This window comes from Ammospiza nelsoni, chromosome 13 (genome assembly GCF_027579445.1).
Source record: "Ammospiza nelsoni isolate bAmmNel1 chromosome 13, bAmmNel1.pri, whole genome shotgun sequence".
NCBI classification, from domain to species: Eukaryota; Metazoa; Chordata; class Aves; order Passeriformes; family Passerellidae; genus Ammospiza; species Ammospiza nelsoni.
The window spans coordinates 2,527,877-2,553,417 of NC_080645.1; the positions used below are offsets into that span (position 1 = coordinate 2,527,877).

The window sequence follows — 25,541 nt, forward strand, 5'->3', positions numbered from 1 at the left end:
CAGGAATTCCTTTATTATACAATCTTCTTAATTAGGAAAATTCTTAAACATCCCAAAGAAAAATATAAAGGGATGGGGGAAAATAAAAAACAACCCAATCAATATCCAGTTTGGGGACAACTTAGTAAATCAGTTCTTGTAAACACTCTGACTAATTGAGGCTCCTTAAGGTATCACACCATTTGTTGTACTGATAGTTTAAGCAGGCTTTGTCAGGCAGTTAATTCTGAATTTACTGCTGCTTGTAACTCTCACTTCTTCTTCACTTGCATGGTCCCAGGCTGTGACCTCCAGACAGGTTTCAGTTCTTGGGAGCATTCACAACATGTATCAGTGTTTAGTAGGAGAGTTTAGATTGCTGTGGAAATCACCATCTACTGTTTCCCTGCCACAACAAAATCCCTTTTGCCTGTAAAAATCCTGCTGCTGGGCTGGTTATAAATTTCAGAGATTACCTTGGTCTGGATTATCAACACTAATGACAACAATATCCTCTTCTTTTACAACTTTTATTTATCCTTTCTAAGGACTCATTTGGAAGACTGCTTCTTCCAGCAGCTGGCACTGGGTTTTATTTAATGAGTATTTTGCTGGCTGCTGAGGGTCAGTATTTGTTGATCTTGCCTGATACAGAAAGTCCCACTGACACACTATCAGCTTCTGTAAGCAGAAATGAACAAAGGACACAAGTGCAATAGCCCTCTGTTAATAAGAGCAGAACTTTTATCTGGTTTTGCATCTCTGATTTGATAGCTTATCTTTTCAGAGGCTTGGGAATAACAACTGAGCACAGAGTTGTGGCCCACAGGAAACAAGAGAGTCAAAGCTGCAGGGCTGTGGCCCCTCTGCCTCCCCCTGGGAGCACTGACCATGGCTGAGGGAAGCCAGGAAGGAGCCTCAACACAGGAGGAGGAGCAGGGACAAGCAAAGATTTCAGTGCCAGCCCCTCCTGACATGGGACAGGCATTGGGATGATGACTCCCCTTGTCCCATGAATTTAGAAAATGCTCAGTTCTGCTAAATACAGCCATTTTCAAGATAGATTTAACCACAGTAAATTATCTGACAGGATATAAAGAATGACCAGTTCTGTTTCATAGTGAGAAATGATCAGTAGTATTGTTACATTCTGAAATAAATACTAACATATTTCTCTGAATGGCTGCCCTTTTTTGGGGGGAGAAGCCAAGGTTTAAAAGTTTCTATCAAAGCAATCTGTGAAGGCTGCTCCAAAAACCCACAAACACAGCCAAGAAACTGTTCTTGTTAAAGGAGTTTCCTTGCTATGCCTTTTCCTTCATCTGTTATATGAATCTATGAATTTCAGCAAAAGCACTTTCCAACATTCTGGTAATTTTGATTTTAACACTTCTATAATACAAACTTTGAAAAGAAGACAAGCCCATCAGCAAGGCAAAACCCTCTCCCACAATCTAAAGTGGTGGAACAGTGACAGTTTTAGAACATGAATCTCAGTGCCTTCTGAATTAGAAAAAATTGTAGAAATAAAATCAAGGATGCATTTACAGAGCACAAATTATGCACATGAGCACCTTCCTGAACTGAGGCCCAGCTTCAGTACCTTTATAAAAAATAGCAGACTCCTGGTTTTGGCACATTATGAAATATGAGTTAGTGGAAAACACTATATGCTGTGGAACTGAGAATAAGATGAAAAACACAGAATGAACAGAGTGAATAGAAAACAGCCAGCAGGGCCAGAGGACATAACACCTCCTTGAAATCCTAAATTCAAATCTGCCTTGAGTCATAACTGAAATAATGTGGCTGGTTTCATCTGGGTGGCTTCCAGAAGAGGCTTGTTCCTATCATTGCATTGCAGGAGAAGTGTTTGTAGCTGCCAGACTTTGTTCCCCAGAGGAGACTGACAAATAAATGCATTTTACATATAAATACATAAATAGGACAGGGGAAAAGTGTATAAAGTGGTAGACAAGAAAATATTCCGATGTCTCTTGTTAAGCATCACTGGTGACTCCCATGGACAAGAGCCATTCCCAGAACCTGTAAATGATGTTTATAAACGAAAGGAAGCCTGAGGATGTCCTGTCTGGGAGGAAAGTGGAAGTGCTTGCTTCACTCCCTCTGTGGGATAGCCAGGGAAATGCACGAAGCAGGGGCCGGGAAGGGACACCAAGGAGTTGAGGCTCTAACTCAGAGAACGCTCCTTTGTGCACACACTTGGGAGTTACACTGGAAAAGGGTCTGGGAATTCAGCCTCCTTTCAGTGCAGCTAGAGGCATGAAAACCTTTCTTTTCCATGGGTTCATCTGTCTGGCCCTGGGAGTGCTGGATAAAGCTGAATTCCTCTTTGGGCTTGGAGCTGCTGGGTGCCTGTAGGGAGCTCTGCCACCCATGGTGGTGACATGGTCCTGCCTCTGCCCCAGGAGGAGGCCTGGGACCTGCCCATGGAGCTCCAGGAGCCAGATCCAGGTGCTGAGCCAGGCTTTGGGAAAGGTCTCTGCTCCCAGCCTGCCATGCAGGGCTGTACAGGCAGAATCCCAGATCCCATGTTTTGGGAAGGGTCTCTGCTCCCAGCCTGCCATGCAGGGCCGTGCAGGCAGAATCCCAGATCCAGGTGCTGATTTTTGGGAAAGGTCTCTGCTCCCAGCCTGGCCATGCAGGGCTGTGCAGGCAGAACTCCAGATCCAGGTGCTGATTTTTGGGAAGGGTCTCTGCTCCCAGCCTGCCATGCAGGGCTGTACAGGCAGAATCCCAGATCCCATGTTTTGGGAAGGGTCTCTGCTCCCAGCCTGCCATGCAGGGCCGTGCAGGCAGAATCCCAGATCCAGGTGCTGATTTTTGGGAAAGGTCTCTGCTCCCAGCCTGGCCATGCAGGGCTGTGCAGGCAGAACTCCAGATCCAGGTGCTGATTTTTGGGAAGGGTCTCTGCTCCCAGCCTGCCATGCAGGGCTGTACAGGCAGAATCCCAGATCCCATGTTTTGGGAAGGGTCTCTGCTCCCAGCCTGCCATGCAGGGCCGTGCAGGCAGAATCCCAGATCCAGGTGCTGATTTTTGGGAAAGGTCTCTGCTCCCAGCCCTGCCATGCAGGGCCGTGCAGGCAGAATCCCAGATCCCATGTTTTGGGAAGGGTCTCTGCTCCCAGCCTGGCCATGCAGGGCTGTGCAGGCAGAATCCCAGATCCAGGTGCTGATTTTTGGGAAGGGTCTCTGCTCCCAGCCTGGCCATGCAGGGCTCTGCAGGCAGAACTCCAGATCCAGGGTTTGGGAAGGGTCTCTGCTCCCAGCCTGGCCGTGCAGGGCTGGGCAGGCAGAATCCCAGATCCAGGTGCTGATTTTTGGGAAGGGTCTCTGCTCCCAGCCTGGCCATGCAGGGCTGGGCAGGCAGAATCCCAGATCCCATGTTTTGGGAAGGGTCTCTGCTCCCAGCCTGCCATGCAGGGCCGTGCAGGCAGAGCTCAGGGAAGGAGCTCGGCAGATGCGGGCGCGGCTGAGGCTGGCACCGCTCCCCGTGTGACTCCGAGTCTGCCACCAGCAACAAACAGAGCCATTCTGGGGATTCTCCGGCGAAGAGAAATGTCAGAACTGACACAATGTTTGCAGTAATAAGCTGTGTTGGCAAAATTGTTGTAGATGTCACCCGAATGTAAATGAACCCCGGTGACTCAGGGAAGCGATCTCCCGAAGAAAGAGACACAGAACTTATTTGCATTTAGCGCTGGATTACAAATATCACTGTTCTCTCTCTTCCTCTCAGACTGAAACTGCTGGCTCAGTGTCAGCAGTGCACAGATGCTTTTCTCCTTCTTGTTTCATAACTTGGTTAATACCAAGAGGATAAAGTGGGGATCCCTGAGCTTCTGGGGTGCCTTTTTGCACACATGCTTTGCTCAGTGAGTCCTGATTCTCAGTACTGGGAATACTTTATACAGCACAGCAGAAACGTGCAGAAGTGAATAACTGGTGCAGAAACACATGGATCAGACAATGAAAATAAAAACCAGATTCACTTTGATAAAATACAGAGATGTCAATCCACAAGCTTCTGTTGAGCTTTAAAAGTTTTCTTGCTATAAATACCACACTGGAAACAGTAGGCAGCAGGACTTTGCAAAGTTTTACAGAATCCCTATTCTGGAAATGCTCTGTGAAACATGGAAAAAGTGCATAATGAGATGGGCATAATGCAACACCTTAATTTTTGTTGCCTGGAGTAAGGAGACATCATCAGAATAAAAACAAAATACCCAAAGATAGTACAGGAATGTCATTTACATTTCTCACTTTTTAAGTAATATAAAGAAAAATATGCAAAAATCTAACAGACATAACTGTCATATTTTCACCATTAAGAATAAATAGCACAGTAATCCCCACTGCAGAAGAGATGAAAGCTTCAAAAAAGAAAAATTTTAAAAAAACCTGTTTCCATAGCAAGTCTCTCTATTCCCACTTTGTATCTTCACATAACCCATGAAATATTCATACAAAATAATTGCTCAGCTTAAGGAACCAGTGTGCTGGTAATTCACCCCTCTTCACAGGTCACAGCAAGTGCAGGAAGAATGTGCAGAAATAGGATGTGACTGAACACAAAGTGTGACAGAGATCATGTGCCACAGAAAGGGCCATTGGGCTTTGAATGAAATCCCAAGGGAATGCAGGGAAGGGCAGAGTTAAGTCACCAGCCAAAGGAACAATCCCTCAGAAGTGCCTCCAGTCAGAGCCCCACTCACACGAGGGGTTGTGGTTCATGGTGCCACCAGTGTCCTACTGTCCCTGCAGCCTGTCCCCACCACACTGCATCCTAACAGAGGCCAGCAGGGGATTTCAGGAGTGAACAAGCCAAAAGAAGTCTCCATGTGCTAAAATCCTGCACATTTAGGTTATTGTTTGGTGCTTGAGCAGCTGCCTTGTCTCATGAGCTCAGCATCCTTGTGGATCCCTGTGGGCTGGTGCTGGCTGCTCCTGGGCACTGACACCATCCCTTCCTTCTGAAACTCGATGCCAAGTTCCTGGCACATCCTCTGCTCTGCTGGGACAGAAGCAGCTCAGTTGGCTCTGCAGGTGATAAATTCCTTTAGTGCAGCCCAGCAAGGCCACCTCCTCCTGCTGTGTGGGGAGCTGTTGCACAGGGGGGCTGACACAAAATAAACCCACAGGTTTTCCTGCTGGAACCCAGCAAAGCCACATGACTGGTTGTACAGAGAGCCCCAGTGCTCTGCTCCATGTTCCTCAGCAAAGGGGCACCTGCAGCCCCTGAGCCCTGTGGGGACTCCTCTGCTCCCAGCACACTCCTCCAGGATGGTTTGTGCTGGGCCAGCAGCCCCTCCCTGACCCACAGCAAACTGGCATCCCACAAATGGAGATAAAGCAAGCCTTAAAGTCACATTATGGAAACTTGAAAATCCTGCTGCCTTCTGCTAAGTCACTGTGGGAAAAAAAACCCCTTAATTTTATTGGTAGAAATTGCCAACAAGAATTAGAAGAGCTTTTCATTAAAGGCCGACATTAGGCAAACTGATTTTGTATTCATCTTGATTTGGGATCATGGCACAGAACTATTTGTGATAATATTGATCTATACATATTTGTAGGAGACAGAGATGGGTTTGATCTGCTCATATTGAATTATCGTGAGTCAGAACCCAAAGGACAGTGTTTGTAGAGTAAATAAAACCTTTAAAGTAGATTTCTCTGTTTAAAGTTGCTTTTAAAGTTTAGGGGGAAAACACTACACTACTACTAAAAACAAAAACAATTTTCCAAAATTTCAAGGAAGATTAAAACTTCACTGAAAAAAAGGCAACCATAGCAAAAAAGTATAATTCAAATCTAATTAAATAAGATGGCAAATAATGATTAAAGATATGTTCCTAACTTACAGATGCATGCATGGATGAGTAATTAATCTGCTCTCATACCATGATCCTTCTGCTCCTACACTGTCTGACCAGGACCAGCACTCCCCCAGCTCATCTGGGGACATCCTGCTCCCCTGGAATCCTTCCTCAGTGAAGTGGCAGCTGCTTTGTAATTTCATCTCTGGGAGGAGCTGAGACATGAGCAGATAGCAGCTCATGCAGCAGATAATTTGATCAGACACTGTAATGCTTCCCTCCTGCAACGACTCAGGAGCTGCTGGTGAGGAGGGCTTGTTTGAAGAGAGGAATAATAATGCAAAAAGCATTCCAGGGAACCTGGAATGTGCTTCGTGTGCTTCACCTGTGCTTCATCAGGGGCATCCACTCCGTGGGCAGGGAAAGAATTAAAAAATGAATTTGTGCTAAATTAATCAGAGGAAATGGAACCATAATTCAGTCAGTAATCAACTTGACAGATGTAAATTAATGCATCAGTCATTGTTCATCCCTTTTTTTCTCAGTCACAGAGTTTTTAGGGGTGACACGTGCATGGTTCTCTTTGCAGAGCTTTTGGGTAATCACACACTGATAAAGGGCAGCATGGGGATGAACACAGCCCTTGTTGGGCTGTCCCCAGCCTCTCTGCAGGCAGGGTTTGTCTCCAAGGGACACAGGAGGGGAGCAGGAGCAGTGAGTTTCCTTTCTGAACCCCCGAGGCTGCCCACACCTTCCCAGGCTGCAGGCTCAGGTATTGTTGGCTCATATTGTTGAAACCAAGCACCTGTTTGTGTCCTCAGCCCTGCCTGCCTTGGCCCAGCCTGAAAATCTGGGGTTTCAGGAAACTCTGCGGCAGCTGCTACTTAGAAAAGTCTGTGATCTCATTCCCAGAAGGGCTGAACAGGATAGTATTACAAATGGCACAGTACATAGGAATCCATCAATAATTGTAACAATCCCAACAGCAGGGTATTCCTTGCCTCTTGTGCTGTCAGCACAGGGGACATCACCATGAGAGTCCCTGCTCCAGGTGCTGTTCAGAACAAACTGCAGCAGGTCAGCATCCACTGGCTGGACATTCCAAAGCTGTAGATGTAGCCCCATAAAACACAGAGATCACCTTGTTAACATTTCTAGCACATTTCTCCAGTTAATACCCATGCAGGAGCCATCCAGGAGCAGGAGGAGTTCTAACAGGATTTTGTTGTTGCAGAGTTCACACCTTCCTTGGCCAAGCACTGCAGTCTGTCCTTCATCTTCAGCAGCTAAAAGAGGCTTAAAACACACCAACCCCAACAAACAGCAAATAACCAAAAATAACCAAAAACAGACCCAGAGATGCCATCAAACCAGAAACACCTGGCTCCAAAGCACTTTCCAGCTTCAGTGGAAGGCAGGACCCTTCTTCCCCAGGGCAGGCACCCACATCTCTGTAGCACTTTAAAGACACCACCACCACCCTCTCTGGGACCCCCTAAAAGAACCTTGTGATGCACATGTCAAGAATGAGGAGTTGAAGGAACTGTTTGTTACATGCAGAGATTTGAAGCCTTTCCCAATCTTGTGGTTTTCCTCAGGCTTCAGGACAGTGGGCACTTTGGATTTTTTAAAAACCATAAATAACTAAAACAATCCGAAAAGTATCCACTTCCCACTGCCATTCTAACAGGGCATTTTGCCAGTACCATTATATTTAGGATGCACTGTGAAGTTCATGGGTTTATAACGTTGAAGGAGCAGGTGAAGAGTTACTTCTCAGAGGTAACACAGATTTAAACATTGCTTTGAGGCAACAGGTCATTCTAAATTCACACCTTCTCCACAGCAGATCACTCTGACTGTCAACTTTTTAATAATTACTGAGGCTCATCTCAGCTGTTTGGCTATTTCACTCCCCAGATACAATACCCACAGGGAGTCCCTGCTGACATGCAAGCACAAGAGCTCTGAGGAGGAAGCAGCCACCTTTTCCAGACTGATTTTATTGCAGTCTCAGCGAGCTGTCATTGCTTGTGCTTTAGGCAGTCAGGTTCAAGGCTCCCTTGAACCTCCTCTTTCAGGATTCTGGGACCCCTGAGATGTTTGGCTGAAGGGAATTCCTGCTTGGGGAGTTGCTCTTGGTGCCCTCCAGGAGCCACAGCACCTTTGCCCTGAGCCCTGGGACTGCCCTGCTGGGTGGGATTTCCCTGAGCCTTTCCCTGTGGGGTTACCCTGCAGTGTCCAGCACAGAGAATATTTCCCACGTGCTGTGCATGGCTTTGATAGTGCTCTGGTAACCCTGGAGCACCATTTCACCCCTTTTATTCCTTTCAGTGCTCCATCACTTCTGTGAACAAGCCTTTTTCAGAACAGCACTCACTTTTCTGCAGCTCACACACCTGTGTTTCTCCAGCATCCTATAAAAGAGGAGCTATTTTCATGCTGTCGTTTTCTTCACAAAAAACTCTTTGTCTACTAATGCAAAGAATAGAAAATTTCAGCTTGTTTTTAAACTAAATGTCTCTTAATCTGGTTGTTCATGCACCAGAAACTGAAGAGGTTCATCTATTCCCACCAGAACTGAAGAGCAGTTGTGTCCAGCAGCTCTGAGTCCCCCTAGGAGCTGGAGAATACAATTTACAAACCTGAGTTTATCAATCTCCCGATGCAAACACTTTACATTGCCCTCATCCTGAAGGACATTCTGATTCTCCTGTAATGCAAGACTGCCTTCAGGTAGGGAAGAGGAATGTTTAGGTGATTTGGATGGAACTCCTTAACTGGCCACACCATGTGGGTGCTCTCAGCCTCATTAAGCACCTAACAAGGAAACCCTGATGTGCAGCAATGAGTTAAAATGAATAATTAGGGCAGGTGAGCGGAAACTAAAGGGGTTCCTTTCTCTTTTTTTTCTCATTTTTTCTTCTCTTTTTTTTTTCAAATTTGGTAATCCACACTGTAAAAGCCCTTGCTGTTAGCAGGAATGTGGATTAAAATACCTTTGTGAACATGTGTGAGCAGGACAACAGGGACAGAAATTGTTTCCTTTCCTATTATAAAGTTGTTTCTTTCTCCGTGTTTACCCTTGCACTTGAAAGGGGATAGAAGATCAGCCTAGATACGAATTTCTCTACCAAGAATCCCCTAGTTTTGTTCAAAAATTCTCTATTTTTTTTCCAGTGGGTAAATGGGAACAATTTAACAGCCACATTTCCACTATGAATATTAAGAGAAAGCAGCAATAGTTAGTGACCTTTAACACAGACTGAACTTCAGGAAGGTGGGAGCTGGATGATATCCCTGGATACTTCCAGGCAGTATCCCTACAAGAGCTTTTATTTAAATAGTTTTATTAGAAGCACCCCTGCTGGGCACACTTATTTTCTGGGACTGACCTATTTTCTGGTGCCCTTTGTTCAAAAGGCCACAGAACCCAGTCAGTGTTCCAGGTTAAAGCATTGTCCAGGGTGCTCTGAGGGCATCACAGGGGTTCTCATCTATGTGCAGCACCATTCATCACAAAGGGATTTATGAATCCTTTGGATCCAAAATTTAATCAACTTCCCCTCAATGTAATTATTTAAATTGAGAATAATCTCCAGAACAGTGTGCTCACAGGAAAAGTCCAAGTTCTTGCTCCAGCCTGGCTCTGCATCCCTCAGTGATGACTCTCTCTCAATCTGACTGGGTGGCAATGCAGAACAATGCACACTGCAATTCCTGCTCCTTTAGACATATTCTCTCGTTTAAATCATCTTTGAGAACAATAAACAGTTTGCCTTTAAGAGCAGTTTGGAACACCTACAGCCTGGACTGTCAGCAATAGTGCAGCAAGCCCTGCTGAGTCTCAGGGATCTGAAAATCCCAGTTTTCTCTGCTTGCCTTCTCTCTGGGGACAGCTCAGAGCCCTTCTGGCCCCCAGCACACCCAGAGCTGCTGGAGCTGATGCAGATGTTTGTGGTAACTCCCTGCTGAAACAGGCCTTGAAGTGGGAACTGTATTTTCTATTTTAAATATTCACATAGAGACACTGCAGTTTGTATTGAAAGTGAATAAATGTCCTTTCCCAAAGGCTGCACTTGGCTTAGGGGGAGTTTTTGGTTGGTTTTAAAGTCTTTCCCCTGCCACCTGAAATGAAATAAAAGACATCATTGCATTAATTAGAGGAAGGAGCTGTGTGGAGCCTGTAACAGGAGCTCTGTGTGCAAGGCAGGAGAATGTCCTGCTGCCCCAGGAGACACCCCAGCTCTCCTGCCAGCTTTGCCAGCTTTGCCAGCCCCTCAGGGTGAGTGTCTGCCCTGCCAGCCTGGCCCAGCCCTGCTGGGCACACACAGGGCACAGGAGGGTGGGGATCAAACACTGCAGAGATCAGGGAATGCTCCTGGGCCATGGGGCCAGTCCTGCACCCCCAGTGACCCCTCCTTGGCTGTTCTACAGTAGCAACAGGGATTACCCCCAGGCTTTTGAACAGTGATGCTTGGGTGTCCCATTTCCACAGATCTTTCAGTGTCCTTTATTTCAGTGCCTCCTTTAGCAGCAAAGAACCCAGGTGATTGGGATTGTCTCCAGAATCAGTATCTGACTTGCCACTCTTGACATCCCTGCATCTGTCTAAGCAGACATCCTAGTCCTGTTCAGATGAAATCTGAAGGAATTCAATCGTTTCTTAATGGTATGAGAAAAGCCCTTGATTTATGCAGGCAGATACTGCTGGAGCTTTCACAGGTACAAATGATGATGTAAATCACACTAGAGGCTTTGTGTACTCTGCAACACCATCACCATAACTCATGTGGGAGTGCAGAACACCACTGCAAACCATTTTAATTATTTTTTAAAATTCATGTCACCTTGAAAGAAAGGCCGAGATAGATCACATGTGATACCACCTCCTGAAGGAAGATCCTGGGATCCCAGTGTTTGTTAACAGCTTTCTATCTCAGCACCCCATTCCTTACACAACCCCCTGGATCAGTATTTCAGTCATCATTATTTTCTAAGCAGCAAAAATCAGTCATTCCTCTATGTGCTTTTTCAGTAGATTACTCCTACTGAAGACTGGCAATGGAGCTGGAAAAAGAAACAGGATTAATTTTGATGAGAAGAGCCCTAAATAAGAAGCAGCACAAGGACACAAGCACTGTAGGAGGAGTGCTGGGGTAGGGGTGTGTACCAAAGGTGGATCTGGTTCCTGAAGCTGAGCTCAGCCTCAACACTCAGTTGCAGATGGATCTTCATTATAGAGCTTTGACCCCTGTGAGCAGGGTAAGGATTGCTGAAGATGACTGATAGAGAGTGAGACAATTCATTGAAACACCAGGACAACACAAAACTCCATCATTTAAACAGTCATGAATGTGAGCCAGGTTAGTAGTGATCAGAAGTGGATAACTGATTTGGAGATTCATAAATGCATTTAGTGCACAAGTCAGGTGCTCACAGGTTGTGACTGTTTGAGCTGGCAGGAATTTCATCATTCCTTCCCATTTTCTCTGTGGAGGTTGAGAGAAAAGTTTTTAAGGAAAGGAACCTCTCTGTGGGAGGGTTTGGATTTTTAGTTTGGGGTTGGATTTTTGTTGCCCCAATATAGATTACACTTCCTACCTGGGTTCCATGCCCCATGAGCTGCCACCTGCCCTGTTTAGGTTACATTAAATACAGTTCAGACAGAGCTCAGCCTCCCAAAGACACGACATGAGACATGCAGGTCACAGTTCAAGCAGACTGATAAGGTAAAATATAAAATAATTTGCCCATTATATTTTTTCAAGCATTAAGAAATATTACTATATTGCAACATTTTCCCAAAGATTTATATGAGAAAGTTGTGTGCCAAAAAACCCAGAGTTTCCCACAATAAAAAACCCAAAAATTATAGGGTTTGTCCTATTCAAGTCACTACCAAGCCATGTTGGATCTGAGCTTATGAAGGTAACTTTACTTTAATGGATAAAAGAGAATTCTCATCATACCTGTTTCCAAGCCCTAATACAAGTTTCTGAGAAAAGTAATAGCTTTGGGTCCTGCTTATAAAACTGTATTAGTTCCAAGTTGTTTGAATATGAGAAAATAAGGGGAAAATATTCCTTGTCCATCAGAAAGTGGGCTGTTATACTTGCAGAGTGATTTGTTTCCCTGCAGTGGTATTTATCATGTTGATAAAAGAGACCATGGATCTGAAAATGAGAAGATTTTTCCTGTTAATTTGAAACAGCACCTATACAAGCTGCTGTGACATCAACATAATACCCTAAAGCCACAGCAGCTGAAGAGATTTATTTCCTGAGCCCTTCTGCAGCCACATTCTCTTTGCTTCTGACATTCTCAATTTGCAGGCTGCTGGTGATCCAATCTTCCTCATTCTGGCTCTATAATAAGGATGTCAATGCAAGGAGGGAGAAATTCATTATCTGATAGGCATAAGAGAGGATGAAAAGCAGAGTTTGCTGTCTAGGGGGAGAGGCCACCCTGTCTGCCTTGGAGGGGCTCCTCAAGGTCATGGGCAGCTTTTGTACCTGAAGGATGTCCCACATTCACTTCAGATAAAACTGAGCCACCCCTAGCAAAGTCTTAGGTCTGAATGTGATTTTCATTCTTTACTATTAATCAGTGAAAAGTTTTAATTCTGATTAGAAGCTATATATGCAGTTTAAAAGTTCCAAGAGTCTTTGAACTGCAGAGAAACTGAGTGTGAATGCACAGGTGCTGCCTGGTTAATGGCATTGTGTGGGCTTGGATTGTGCTGAGGATCTCCCACAGCACCAATGAACTGGCAGGATTAGTTAACCATTTGTATAGGAAGATTTACCTCAAATTTAGAAATAATAATGAATATCATCTGCTTTGGAAACTGTTAAATGTCATTGGTGCAGCAACTGACAGGAAAAAATTATTTATTCCTTGACTTTGTCAAATAACTATGAAATGTCAATTCCAGCAGATAAGAAGATAAGAGGTAAAAGTTTGAAGCACTCCCTATAGAGTTGATGTTGAACATCCATTGTAGCTTAAGAGGCAGTTTAATTCTCTGTGTGGAAAGCAGAAAAGCCTGAAGAACAGAACTGTGCTTGAGAGAACCAAACATGCTCCTGGGCCTCCTGAACTGCCAATTCCTTTTCCCATGCTATTGGTCTGGCTGGTGTAAAACTGCTTTATAGAGAGGGCATTTCCCAGACTGTTCTGGTCATCCATTCATTTCTCAACTTTTCTACAAGAGAATAGGAGAAATACAAAAGGACAAATAGCCTGCCCTGTTCTGAGCACCCTCATTGCTTCCTTTGAGTCCCATGAGCAGAGGATACCCTGGTGTGAACTTCACCTGAGTGAAGTTTCAGCCTTCCTCAGGATCCAATGGAATAGCTCTGAGTCCAACGGAGACATTTCTTTTTAGTTAATTTAAGGTTCAGCTCTAGTGGGGCCTTGGATTCAATGCCTGAGTAACATCCCTCTCCCCCTGGGATGCTCCTGTGATCCAAACCCTTCCCCAGTTTTTTGTTGGTTTTTTTTTTTTTTTTTTTTTGTTTGTTTGTTTTTTTGGGGTTTTTTTGGGTTTTTTTGTGCCATAGAAACAAGCAGTGCAATTTCTGCTGATTTCCAGAGATTTATTTCCCAGGGCAGCAGCAAGGGCAGGGTCCAGCTGGTCACTCTTGGCCAGACTAAACCATCTCCCAACAGGAACTGTTCATAAAGGCAGAACCAACCAAATCTCAGATCATTGTACTGATTTAGTGCCTCTGGGTGCTCTCAGCTCCTTCCTGACATCTGTCACTCACCTCCCCTGGATAAAGAGACCGCATAATCCAAGGGACTGAGAGAGGAAGGATATCAGAAATGTGCTTTAGGTTGATTCAGAGTTTGAGATGCTTTGCTGCAATCATTTGGAGACCAAAGGATTACAGAGGGTGCTGTGCACCCTCCTAAACTGACCTTCCCACTGCTCCTTCCCAGCCCTGTGTCAGGGCAGTGCATTTAAGGGTGCTGGGAGGTGCTGGATCACCATCCCAAACAGTTTTACTGACCCAGGGGGACAAGGAATACTCCTGTCCTGTCCTTGTGCTTCAGCTGCAGTTCAGCAAGGCAGCACCAAGCCCACCCTGCCCTCAGGAATAATCCCAGGCTGGCAGGGATGAGGAGGTGGATGATTCCAGAACAACACATCAGCACTCCTTCAGGAGCTGGTCATGCACTTCTCAGCCTGGGAAACAAAACCACTCCATGTCTCATCCTCTCCACCAGTCATAACATGAATTATCAACTTTATTAAGATGATACATTGGAAACCAGAGGAAGAGATTTGGTTGTCTTAGCAGGATCCAGCTCTGAAATCATCCCAAAGCCCATCAGTTGCAGCCTCACCAGAGCTGATGTGCCTTCAGGACAAAAGGAAACAGAACAAGACCCCACCACCAACACCAAACTCAACTCTGTGGAGAGAAGGCACTCGTGTGTGGAGGTGCTCCCCTTCTCTCCTCTGAGGCACAAGCACTGAGGAAGGGAGAAGCCACTCCTAACAAAGGGCTGCACGTTGGGTGACATTTCTGCACACCAGGACATTTCACCCACCAGGATCTGACCCAGCTGAAACCTCCCCATCGCTTGAGGCCGAGCTAGAGAGGGGTCACTGTCCCTTCAAAGACAGGAGTGAGAAAGAACAACATGCCCCCAAAATGCCAGGCTGTTCTACACCTCCTTCAGGTACTTCCCAATTGGTTTGTTGAGATGCAGGAGCACTGAGTAAAGTAATATATTGTGATAAATAAGGGATTTTTCAAAATGCTGATTTACTGTCTGACAGTGCATGGGCAGTCCAGGCAGTTCTGCCCTGGTGCTCCCTCTGAAGTCAGTGTTCTGCCAGCCACTTGTGTACAGCACAGCACAGCACAGAGCTCCCACTGTGCATAAAAGCCATGGTGTGTACATCCAACATAATTCATATTTAGAGGATTGGATATAAAATATTCATATTTATGTATGTATTATTTATAATTTGCGGTTTCATGGGAAAAGATACAATTTACCTCAAAACAAAAGTGTTAGCACTCTGTTAGTGGTATTATATTTATGGGCTTCATATACATTTGCAGCTACTCCTATTCTGAATGAAAACCATAGCATTTTTATATGGAGAAATGCACAGTTTATCAAAAGAAGATGGTTTTGGATAAGAGGAGAAAATTTACAACATGTTTTTTTGCCAAAAGTAATATAAACATCTCTTTTTACCCCCTCAAAATTCAAACCAAAAGAATTTATATCCACACAGCATCTCATCCTGCTGTTGTTTGTCACAGTAGTAAGTCAGTAGTAAAGTCTGGAGGATCACACTCACAGTGTCAAACTAAAAAAAGGTGCCACAGGAGAAGTTTGTCAAGCACATTTTGTGTTAGGAGCTGGCCTAAGGGGACTCATTCATTCCTTCTAATATAAGCAATGTTGCACTATAACTTGTCTATGTGAGTGACTGGGTTCAGTTAGATTAAAAGCATAAACAAACCAGAAAGTTTCACACTGGTGAGAAACAGCAGATAGAACAGACAGGACTTGGGACAGCCAAGGAAGCCCCAAAATGTGGTGGATAAATGGGGTGTATTGAACCACACCACACCACCTCAGCACCAGTGCAGGTGATTATTGTCTGTATGAAGTCACTCAAAGCTGTTAAACTTCTGTGAAGCAAAACAGGTCCAAACATCAGTGCTCACACTGGGTGGCACCACAGGAACCTCCCAAGCATCAGTGTGGATATTCCAGCTGGCTTCCACACCTGGAAAAAGTAAAAGATAAATATCCTTAGCCAGGCCCTTCCTGTTTAGAGGATCTTTCCAAATTTGTCCCAAGTTCTTAAAGATCTGAGAGCACTCACTGCAGCCTCCTTCCTCCCCACTTGACAGCAGTTTATCACCAATTCCACTTCAGGGCTATTTGACATTAAATTGATGACCACAAGCCTGACAATGTGTGGGGCAACCTCACACCCCAGGCTCATGTTCTCATCATGCTGACAACGAAGTTGATTCTCCTGTTACCTTTGCAAGTCAGCCAAAATTACCAATAAATTTCCTGCCACTACTTCCAGTTCAGGAGTTAATCCCTGCAGCCAGGATTTAAACTGCCACTGCTGTGATATTTGCATCTCTCAAAGGCAGAATTTGCAAAAATCTGAAGATACAAGGCCTTGGAAAGCCAGCGAGGGTGTGTTGGACACATTACCAACAGAGATAGCTTTAAAAATGTACGAATGAGAAACACAATTCAAATTTTGTAAAGTTTTGGGAATCTGAGTTCTAGCACAAGGGCCTTACTCCTCAAACATATCCCATACCCAAAACTTCTTTGCACTGAATATTAAGTAGGACACTTGTCCATAACCTTTGATTTAATACTACAGCATGAGTTTAATTCTCAGAAAATGAATTCTTGGTTTTTGGCACGAGATACTTGGTAAAAGCTCAGCACATTTCTTGGCTGTCTGTCCTAAATGCCTATGAAGATCCTCAGCCAACAGTCAAGTGCTTCCAGAAAATTAACAATACTCCTCTACATGCTAATTCCCCTGGTGTTTCTAGTTGGTTCTCTCAGTCTCAAGCATCAGCCAATGATAACAGACCCTGGCTTGGAGCCAATCTTCTTTCTAAACTTATTGTGACTGCAAATCAAGAGGTGTCCCCCAAAGGAAAAGAGCAAACCCTGCGGAGAACTCTGATAACATCTATCCCTGTAAGCAGCACTGCACTTCCTAAAGCACATACTCACTCCACACAATAGTCAGAAGAGAAAATTGTGTTATCCCTTGAGGTGACACATAGACTCCAGGTCTCTTCAGCAGGCAGAATCTGAGTTTATTACAAACCCATTCTTTTATACACCATTCTGATACAGGTGGACCTGATTGGTCATTTCATCAACACCCCATTACACAACTGGCTAATTAAGAAGGCACCCTTTGGGAAACATCTTACCAATGAAAACAAACATCTTACCAAAGAAAACAACTGTTCAAAGCACCAGCTGCAAGATTGCTTTAATTCTTTCTCTCAGCCTTCTTAAAACGCCCCAGAACAATTCCTGGGAAAGTTTATCTGGCTTTCCCTCTCTGACCAGCCTGTCACATCCACACCTCTTGCAGTTCACTTTCTGGAATTTCCACTTTGCTCCTTGTGCACTTCAGTTCTTCAGCATCACTCAGTACAAGGAGTCTTGGCAGGAAGGAGCCATCAGAGCTGTGGATCACAGAGCCCTGGCTCCAGCAGGATATTCCCAAAAAATATTCCCAAAAACTGCTCCCGGCAGCCCCAGTGATAGAGAAGAACCGGGATTTCCCCAGGAGAAGGGCGGTGCAGTGGCTCTGTGACCCCTGTGACAAGTGACACATTCCCCGTCTCTCTCTCTGTTCCCAGCCATCGCCTCGAACCAGAGCAGCGCTTCCAGCGCCTTCCCGAGCGCCGGGGAGCACGGCGGTGACAGCAGCCTGCTGGTGTCCCCGCTGCTGGTGGCAGGCGTGGTGATCGGGCTGGTGCTGCTGCTCTCCTGTGCCACCATCGTGGTGGGCAGCCTGCGAAGGGACAGCCGTGCCCGCCGGGCCCGCCCGGGCACCGCGGCCGCAGATGGTAAGGGGGCACCGGGAACGGGCAGGGCTGGGAATGGATGTGGAATAACGGGATCAGCGGTAAGGGGGCACCGGGAACGGGCAGGGCTGGGAATGACATCAAATAACGGGATCGGTAGTAAGGGGGCTCCGGGAACGGGCAGGGCCGGGAATGGATGTGGAATAACGGGATCAGCAGTAAGGGGGCACCGGGAACGGGCAGGGCTGGGAATGGATGTGGAATAACGGGATCAGCGGTAAGGGGGCACCGGGAAAGGGCAGGGCTGGGAATGGATGTGGAATAACGGGATCGGTCACGGTAAGGGGGCACCGGGAAGGCCTGACCGGGAAAGGGCAGGGCTGGGAATGACATCCAGTAACGGGATCGGTCAGAGCAGCTTGTCAGGGTAACGTAGCTCTGTGCCGGGTTCCCACTCGGGTCATGGTTAACAGAACCAGCCAGTGCTGCCAGCGCCTCCCGAACAGCTCATTTCCCTCAGGATGGGATAAGATTTATTCTCTTTGTATTTTCACGTCCCCCATAGCCTTGGTGCAGCACGTGCTGGAATTTCTATTTTTTGGAAAGGCAGAGTTGTTCTCATTCAGCCAAGTGCACCAGCCTACAACAATCACTGGGTAAATGCAGTTTGTCTGAGTGCAAAAGTGAATATCTGCCTGGAAACAGAACAACAGGGCACCCAAATGTCATTAAACTGTCACCATCATCAAGTGTCATTGATGGCATTGGTGTCACCACACCCATCATCGTTAGAGACTCAAAAAGGAGCCAGTTCCTACCTGCTAACCAAGATAAAACCCATAAAACAAAACCAGCACATCACCAAAAAACCTTAAAGATAATTTGGGAATATCAAGGAGTTAATTTTTGAGTAGTGTTTTCAGCCCTTTTGGGCTTTGCTGGCAAGAAGCCACTTTGTCAAGGAAATGAGAGAAGATTGTTTCTATTTGAGGGGAAAAAAACAGTTTTAGAAGTTACTGTGTAATTCTCTAGACAGTAAAAATTCCAATGATAAATGGTGGAGCACCAACCACATCCCCTGTGAGCACATCCTCCACCTGCAGGTTGTTATGGGTGCAGTTCTGTGCAGATCATTGAGGGGTTCTTTATTTACATAGAAAAGCCAATAATAGTGAAACACATAAAAATGCATTGGCTTAAATGTTGTTTTCACTGAGGTAAATAAAGTATCCATTGAAGTCAATTGAACTTCATTTAGTAATTTGGACCAGGAATTTTTATGTCTAAACTAAACAAATCTCCTAGGATCAGTTTGTCCCCTTGCAGCAAGGAATAATTTCTTCTTGTCTTTTCCAGAAATATTTATCCAGATAAGTGAATAATGTCTATATTTTGAGAATCAAATTTAGAGTAAAAAAAAGTTTGAAATGCAAAATCCTATGGCAACCTACAGAGGGAAAATAAAAACAAAATCCAGAAAACTAATGGCTGCTATTACAGTAATATCAATTGTCCTAATTTTCAGCAGCTACATCGAGGATTAAATAGTTAAACCCAAACTGGAGTTACTGTTTGGCCCAATATTTTGGCATGATAAATACTGACCAATAAGCTTTAATCACTGTGTTTAAATCTACTACTCTGATAGCTTCAACTCCTTGAAAAAGCCTAGAGCCAGGCAAAAAACAGAAAGGAAAATTCCCAAAATCCTTGTTAGATATAACAATGCTAGAGTTGGGAGATATTCAAAAGAATAATCCCAAACTAAATTGTGCCACACTACATAACATGGAGACACACACACACACTAATTGCCCTCTAACACAGAAAATAGCACTAAACTCTTAATATTTGTGGAGCTGGGAAGCTCTTGCATGGAAGCATTAAGAAATCCCTGGAGCAGGCAGCAGGGTGATTTTTCTGCGCTATTTTCCAGCTTTCCCCATTTTTGTCAGTGTTTATTGAGAGCAGCATTTTCTCAGCACTCAAACCCCTGCCCCTCCTGTTACACCCTCCCAGGATGTGCAAACTTCCCATGGATGCAGCTGTTGGAATTCCAGTCACCCCACAAACAGCTGAAGCTGCGCATGGTGGAACCCACACTCCTTTTCAGCCTTTGAGGCCCAAGAAAAGCTTTGGAACTTCCAGCTGCAGCACTAAAGGCATAGTGCTGTGTGCCAGAGTAAGCTCACCTACAGATGGGCTTCATTTACTCCTAAAGAAATAAAAATATCCCATGAAAACTGATTGTTCCAAAACACCCACAGCTCCTGTGCCTCAGGAAGGGTTTGTTTTCTGATTTCAGCGTTGTACATGAGTGACAGAGCACCCAGCAGGGAGGGGAAGAGCAGCCAATGTAAATTCTTGTTTTGCAGCCCCCGATGGTTTCTCCCACGGCGGCTCCTCGGCAGAGCTGAGATCCACCTGCAGCGAGGAGCTCCCCCCAGGCTGTGATTTTGACTCCTACCTGGACATCCTTTCTCAGGTGAACATCGTGTATCCTGATCCACCTCCATGGTAAGCACTTGCCTGACATTCTCAGGGTTACAGCCCTGCACTGGCAAAGCTCACTGCAAAAATTCAGCTCACACAAATTCTGAATACAGACAGAACTTGTTTAGCTTGGGTGTAAGTTCAAGTTCTCCTTAGCAGAAGACATATTCACTAAATAGAGATGGACAGGAATTCTCATTCAGTGATATTCACATTAAAATTTACCATAGTGATGATATACTAATGAAACACATAAGTAGAATCACTTAAAATCATCTTTCTTTGGAAGAAATGCATTTACAAGCCAAAGTTTCAAAGTCAAAAATACATACTTTTCCCAAGAACTTCCATGTTACATTTATTACTGACCTTGAGAATGTTCAGGTCAGAGGAAACAGAAAAACAAAATTCCAGAAATTATACAGCAGCTGCTGAGTTGTGTGCCCACATTCACAGGTCCGGGCTCTCTCGTGAGCCACAGGAGCTGCACTTTGGGCCGTGGGCATCTCCTTTATGTGCCTCAGGCCCCTTGAGGTCCAGAAATGAAGGAATTCAGGCACTCCTCCAATGAACCAACAGAAATCACTTTAAGCAGAACATCACTTCAAGCTTTCTGCAGTGCTGTGTGTTACAAACAGCAAACACAGGTTGGACAGCCATGCTCCCCTTTCTTTTTTTTTTTTTTTTTTTCCTTTTAAGCAGACTCTTTTTGAGCTAAAGCACTATCAGACCAGCCCTTTTCTGACTGTGAAATCAAGCAGCTCAGCACTATGAGCACACCAGACATGGATCTTTGCTTTGTTTATTCCATGCATGTTCTACAAGCAGGAGTTATGTATTACCTGCTCATCCTATATAACTAAAGGGCTTTTAGGGGTTGCGTAAATATTTTACCAGAAAGCTCACATGTGAAAAATTACTCTGAGCCTGGCATCTAAATGTGTAGAATTTCATATAAACCCACTTAGGCATTTAGACTGGATTTTGAGCCCACACCCACAATCTCTCCTAATAAAAGGCAGCCAGCTGACACCCAAGCAAACTCTGAGCGGGCAGCTGGCCAGATTGCTGAGAACAAACTGACAATATAGTTCTTTAGCTGACAGATCATCAGAGATTGTACCAAAGGATGCTTCCATTTCCAGCTGGAAACAGACACAGAGAAGGTTTTTTCCATTTTTGTGTGGCTGTGTTTGAAGGAAATGTGAGTGACACAGGACAGCACAGATTATCCACAGTTTGCAGTAAATTCTGCAGTGGCTCTGTGACAAGCCTGGCAAGGGTTAATTATCTGCTGTCCTACCTGTTCTCAGAACATTCTGGGACACATAAAGGTGTCCAGCCACTGCCTCCTCAGGTTCCCTGCTGGGCTCAGTGTCCCTGAGGATCCACTCTGCCCACACTGAAACCACTGCTCATCCCAGCAATCACAGCCCTGCATCACAGGCCCAAGGGAAGGATTGTTGTGAATGCTTTGGCTGCTTTCTCACTGCCACTGCAGTTCAATATTTTGGAAAAAGTAGCTTTGGCAAATCAACAAAATCTTAGTAAATTTTATATCTTAGCAACACAACTTGGGGGACTTCAGGGAAAGAAGATGGCTGAAAGCAAAGCTACGTGGAGACTTTCAAACTTGCTATTAATGCATTCTCCAGACGATTGTAACTGCTCAGAAAGCACTGGGTGAGAGGCACTGTCTGAGTTACTACATTATGTGAAGCCTGAAAAATTCCTGTACATTCCCTTTATATTCTCCCGTGTGGCATAACACTGCAGTGTCTGTTTTTAATTATTAGATCATGGAAATTATTTGAAAGCTGACTGTCAGACATGGCCTGGAAGCAGAAACAAGGCATGCCTGACCTTGTGCATTTAAAATATTAACTGCCTGGGATCAATCTCATTGCACATGATAATATTTTGAAGAGAAGTTTTTCTGAAACACAGCACTGCCTAAATGAATGTAATTCCTCCTCCTAATTCCTGGAAGGCAAGATGTAATTTAAAGCTAAACTAGCATGGCCAAAAGCTAATGATGCAGCTGTGGCATCAGCAGAACAGAAATGAAGAGCAGCAAGGAAAGCAACTGCACTGGTAAATAACTCTTAAAAATCTTTGAAGTGAGAGAGTTCGGTGAGTGAAAAGCAGTGGGAGCTGCCAGGATAATTTCCTTTTATCCACCTGGTGCTGCTGCACTGCAGCCCCCAGTGCAGCTCCTCACCCCTCCTGCCAGACCACACACTGCAGTGGTTTCAGCAGAAAGCACAACACTCTGTCTGGCCAAGGGGTGGTTATTTAGATTTTATAGCTGAGCTTTAAACCACAAAATGAGTAGAAAAGGGATTTAAAGGCAAGGCTGATGAAACACAGAGTCAGTCCCTGTGTCTAGGCTGAGGGAGATCTCCCTGTTCAGGCCTGCCCAACTCTCCAGCTGGAAGTCCAAGAACTGTTTATATAAAGTACTATTTATAGACAAAATGTTATTGGTAAATTAATCTATGAAAAATGCCTTGGGATATTAGTATTTGCTCTGATCTCTGAATCACAAGTTTCATTTGTGACTCAATCTGATTATCTCCACAGACACTTCCACTAACCCCTTTCTTGCATTAGATTTAGAGGGATGCCAGGCATGGAATTCTGTCATTAGCCTGCTGTAGTTGCAGGGTGGTCACAGAGAAGCCATTTGGTCAATTTGTTTTGACAGCCCAAAATATACAGTGCTGCTATCTATAAACATCCCTTTAGGACAGTTAATGGCTTTTTAATGAATCTCAGATCTGTGCTAGCATCTGTCACATTGATTTTACATGAGGTGTAGACGGGAAATAGAAAAACAAAATACAGAGGGTATGAACCAAACAGTTTCAGAATATGAGGGGTTTGTATTTCAGAGAATATTTCTGATATGGACAGGTACTGGCAGCAGGGCTGGAAGTCAATGTTTCTCAGTCTGTGTCACCAGACATGGCAAAGCCTTTGTTTCTAAGAAACTCAGTGTGAGAAAATGATCCAAGTGATCTCCCAACAATTCTAAACCACAGAATTCAAATCCCTCCAAATGAGCAAACTGAACACATCCAGCCAGGACAGAAGACAAGCACAATCTCCCTGCCACACCTTACCTATCATCTTGGTCAATATGGCTTGGAAAGAAACACTGGGAAGTCTGTAAATCCAATATCTGCATTTTGTTCAACAGTGGGAGTAAAACCACACTGTTGGCACTGTGGGGATGAAACCTTTATAGACAGAAATCATGAGCTCACGTTCTTTGTGCTGAGTTCTGTGTAACACACACTTCTAGTGAGCATTGCTAGTTATCTTCTTACAAAGATGTAGTTAGAAAGCTGCTTAAAAATAAGTTCAGTAACACATGTTTGAAGTGGATTGAATTACAATACCAACTAGAGTCCAAGTAAATTAAAAACTATTGCATTTTCTTTAAGAGAGTCAGTAAATCCAAGCAATGAGGAGATTTCACAGCAGGAAAGGAATTTTATCAACTTCTCACCTTGTGGCCAGGGAAAATGCATCTCACCCCAGTGCATAAGTGCTTTTTCACTCCTTAGTGACTGGATATTAATGGCATGTACAGAGCTTTAGGCAAGCCAGGGGATTCCTTTTGCATCTGAGCCTCATGAGTATCTGACACAGAGCATCCCTGAGGAATGGCTGCTCAGGAGATGCAGGGATTCACCTTCAGAATGGTTCCAATCCTCTCCAAACTCCACACTGAATGTTCCCCACAGGGCACATGAAGTAAAAACCCCTCAGCCCCCTCCATCCCAGCATTCCTATTAAATCACATTGGGTGAGGGTTTGCGTGTGGGCTCACTGTTCCTCAGCTGGTCACCCTGCCTAATCTACAGGATCTGTTCTAGAGAAAATTCTCTTATTTAGGCTTGATAAATCCCAGTATTCTCAATAACCATGTTCAGCCTGCACTGTTTAAATGGGCAAATCAATTTAAGAATTACTTTAAAATGGCAAAAGGAAATGCTCCTGTCTTAAAGTCAGACACTAATTTCCCTTTAAATATATATTTTTAAAAGCCTACTTAAGGGACTTTCTTTTTTAAGACATTCTTTTCCATCCCCCACTTCTGAGGATGCAAGTTAGCCAAGCCATCCTCCTGGATTTTCTTGAAATGCAGAATTAGGCTTGCAGGGGACTGAAACAAAATCTTGCTATGATGTGCTGTATTCCTTTGCCAAGGCTGTTGTCCTGAGAGCAAACCAGGTGGGGAGCTTTTGCCACATTACAGTGACAGCTGGCAAAGCATGAGATGGACTTTTGGGGTTAAGTTCAGCTCTTACTTCAATACCCCCACTGAGATTTTCAGTTAGTAAGGTAAAAAAATGCCACTGGAAATGTGACAGGTTTATAATTCCATCAGGTATCATGACATGAGCTAAAACTCTCAGTTCCTTTAACTCCAAATTCCAAACACTCTAAAACCCCTCCCTTCACATCCCAGTGCTACTCCTCAGCAGTATCAGGGACAGAAACAAGCAAATTCCTAATTATTTTGGCAAACTTCTTATTTCAAGCTTAACTTTGTTTACAGCCAATTTATGAGCATTCTTTCCTGTGGAATTTCCATTCCTCTTAATTATTCACACTTTTCTGTTTTTTCTTGTCTTTGTAGTCAAAAATGCTCTCACACCTCAGCCTGTGTGTTGAGAGGCTGGGGCACAAAATTCCCTTTTCTTTCTGTCATCAAAAATATCTGTGGGCACCTTCTGCCCAAGCTCCATTTACACCTGCCCCAGTTCCACTCTGCAGGTGTGAATTATTGCTGCATAAACCCCCCCTGCAGCAGGGAAAGCAGCAACACCCGATGGAAGGGAAGCACCAAGGGTTTCTAACCAGAAATCTGCAGTGCCACGCAGAACAACCACAACTTAAAGCTGCCAAATATTTGATGAGTGTACTTTAAAAGCAAAGAGTATTTTTCTCTGATTTCCCAGTTGCATATTGCAGCCAGTATTTCCTTCACCTGCTCAGAATTCGTTCCTGGAATAATTAGAGCAAAGCCCTTTCTTGGAATATGATCCTAAAACTTGTCAAATGGAAAACTTCCCCAGACATCAGCAGGTTCTGCTGGCATTCAGGAATTGGTGGTGGTGTTCAGAATCCTGTTTGTGGATTAACTCCATGGCTTGGGAAGCTACACATTTTTTATTTAACTGATTCTTGTTACTCAATCAGTGCCCAGCATCCTTTGCTGTGCAATGGTTACAGAAATCCAGAGACCAAACACTGCTGGTGACCAAGCAGTTATTACTGTGTATAAAATTAATGTCAGGCTGAATTGTATCATATGAAATCTTCATCTTAGAATGACTTGTTTTATTTAAAACATTTATTTCAATTGTTTAAAGCTGCACAATTATGATGAAACTGCACTATATTGCCTCCAAATGTTATCTGATATATGTTTTCATGAAAACAGTTTACACTTAATTTCATTTTTCCTCTGGAATATTAATCCATCAAAGTCATAACTTCCTCAAGATTATTTTGACACAGTGCAGAACAGAGATGCAGCCATTTAGTGCTCATTAACACAAACAGTCCTATTGTAGCTCTGAGGAATTGGAAATTCCAGAAATAACTAGGGACAGAAAAAAGACAGAAAAAAACTAAATTCCACCTT

The 25,541-nt window shown here is 44.4% G+C and overlaps 1 protein-coding gene across 1 annotated transcript in view; it reads left to right on the forward strand.

Annotated features, from left to right (window-relative positions):
- The window catches only part of BEAN1 (brain expressed associated with NEDD4 1), a 52,141-nt gene that overhangs the window by 21,124 nt on the left and 5,476 nt on the right, over positions 1-25,541 (forward strand). The window contains exons 3-4 of the mRNA XM_059481670.1: positions 17,219-17,428; positions 19,762-19,903. Of these exons, the coding sequence (XP_059337653.1) occupies positions 17,219-17,428; positions 19,762-19,903 (352 nt within the window). The remainder of the gene's footprint in view (positions 1-17,218; positions 17,429-19,761; positions 19,904-25,541) is intronic.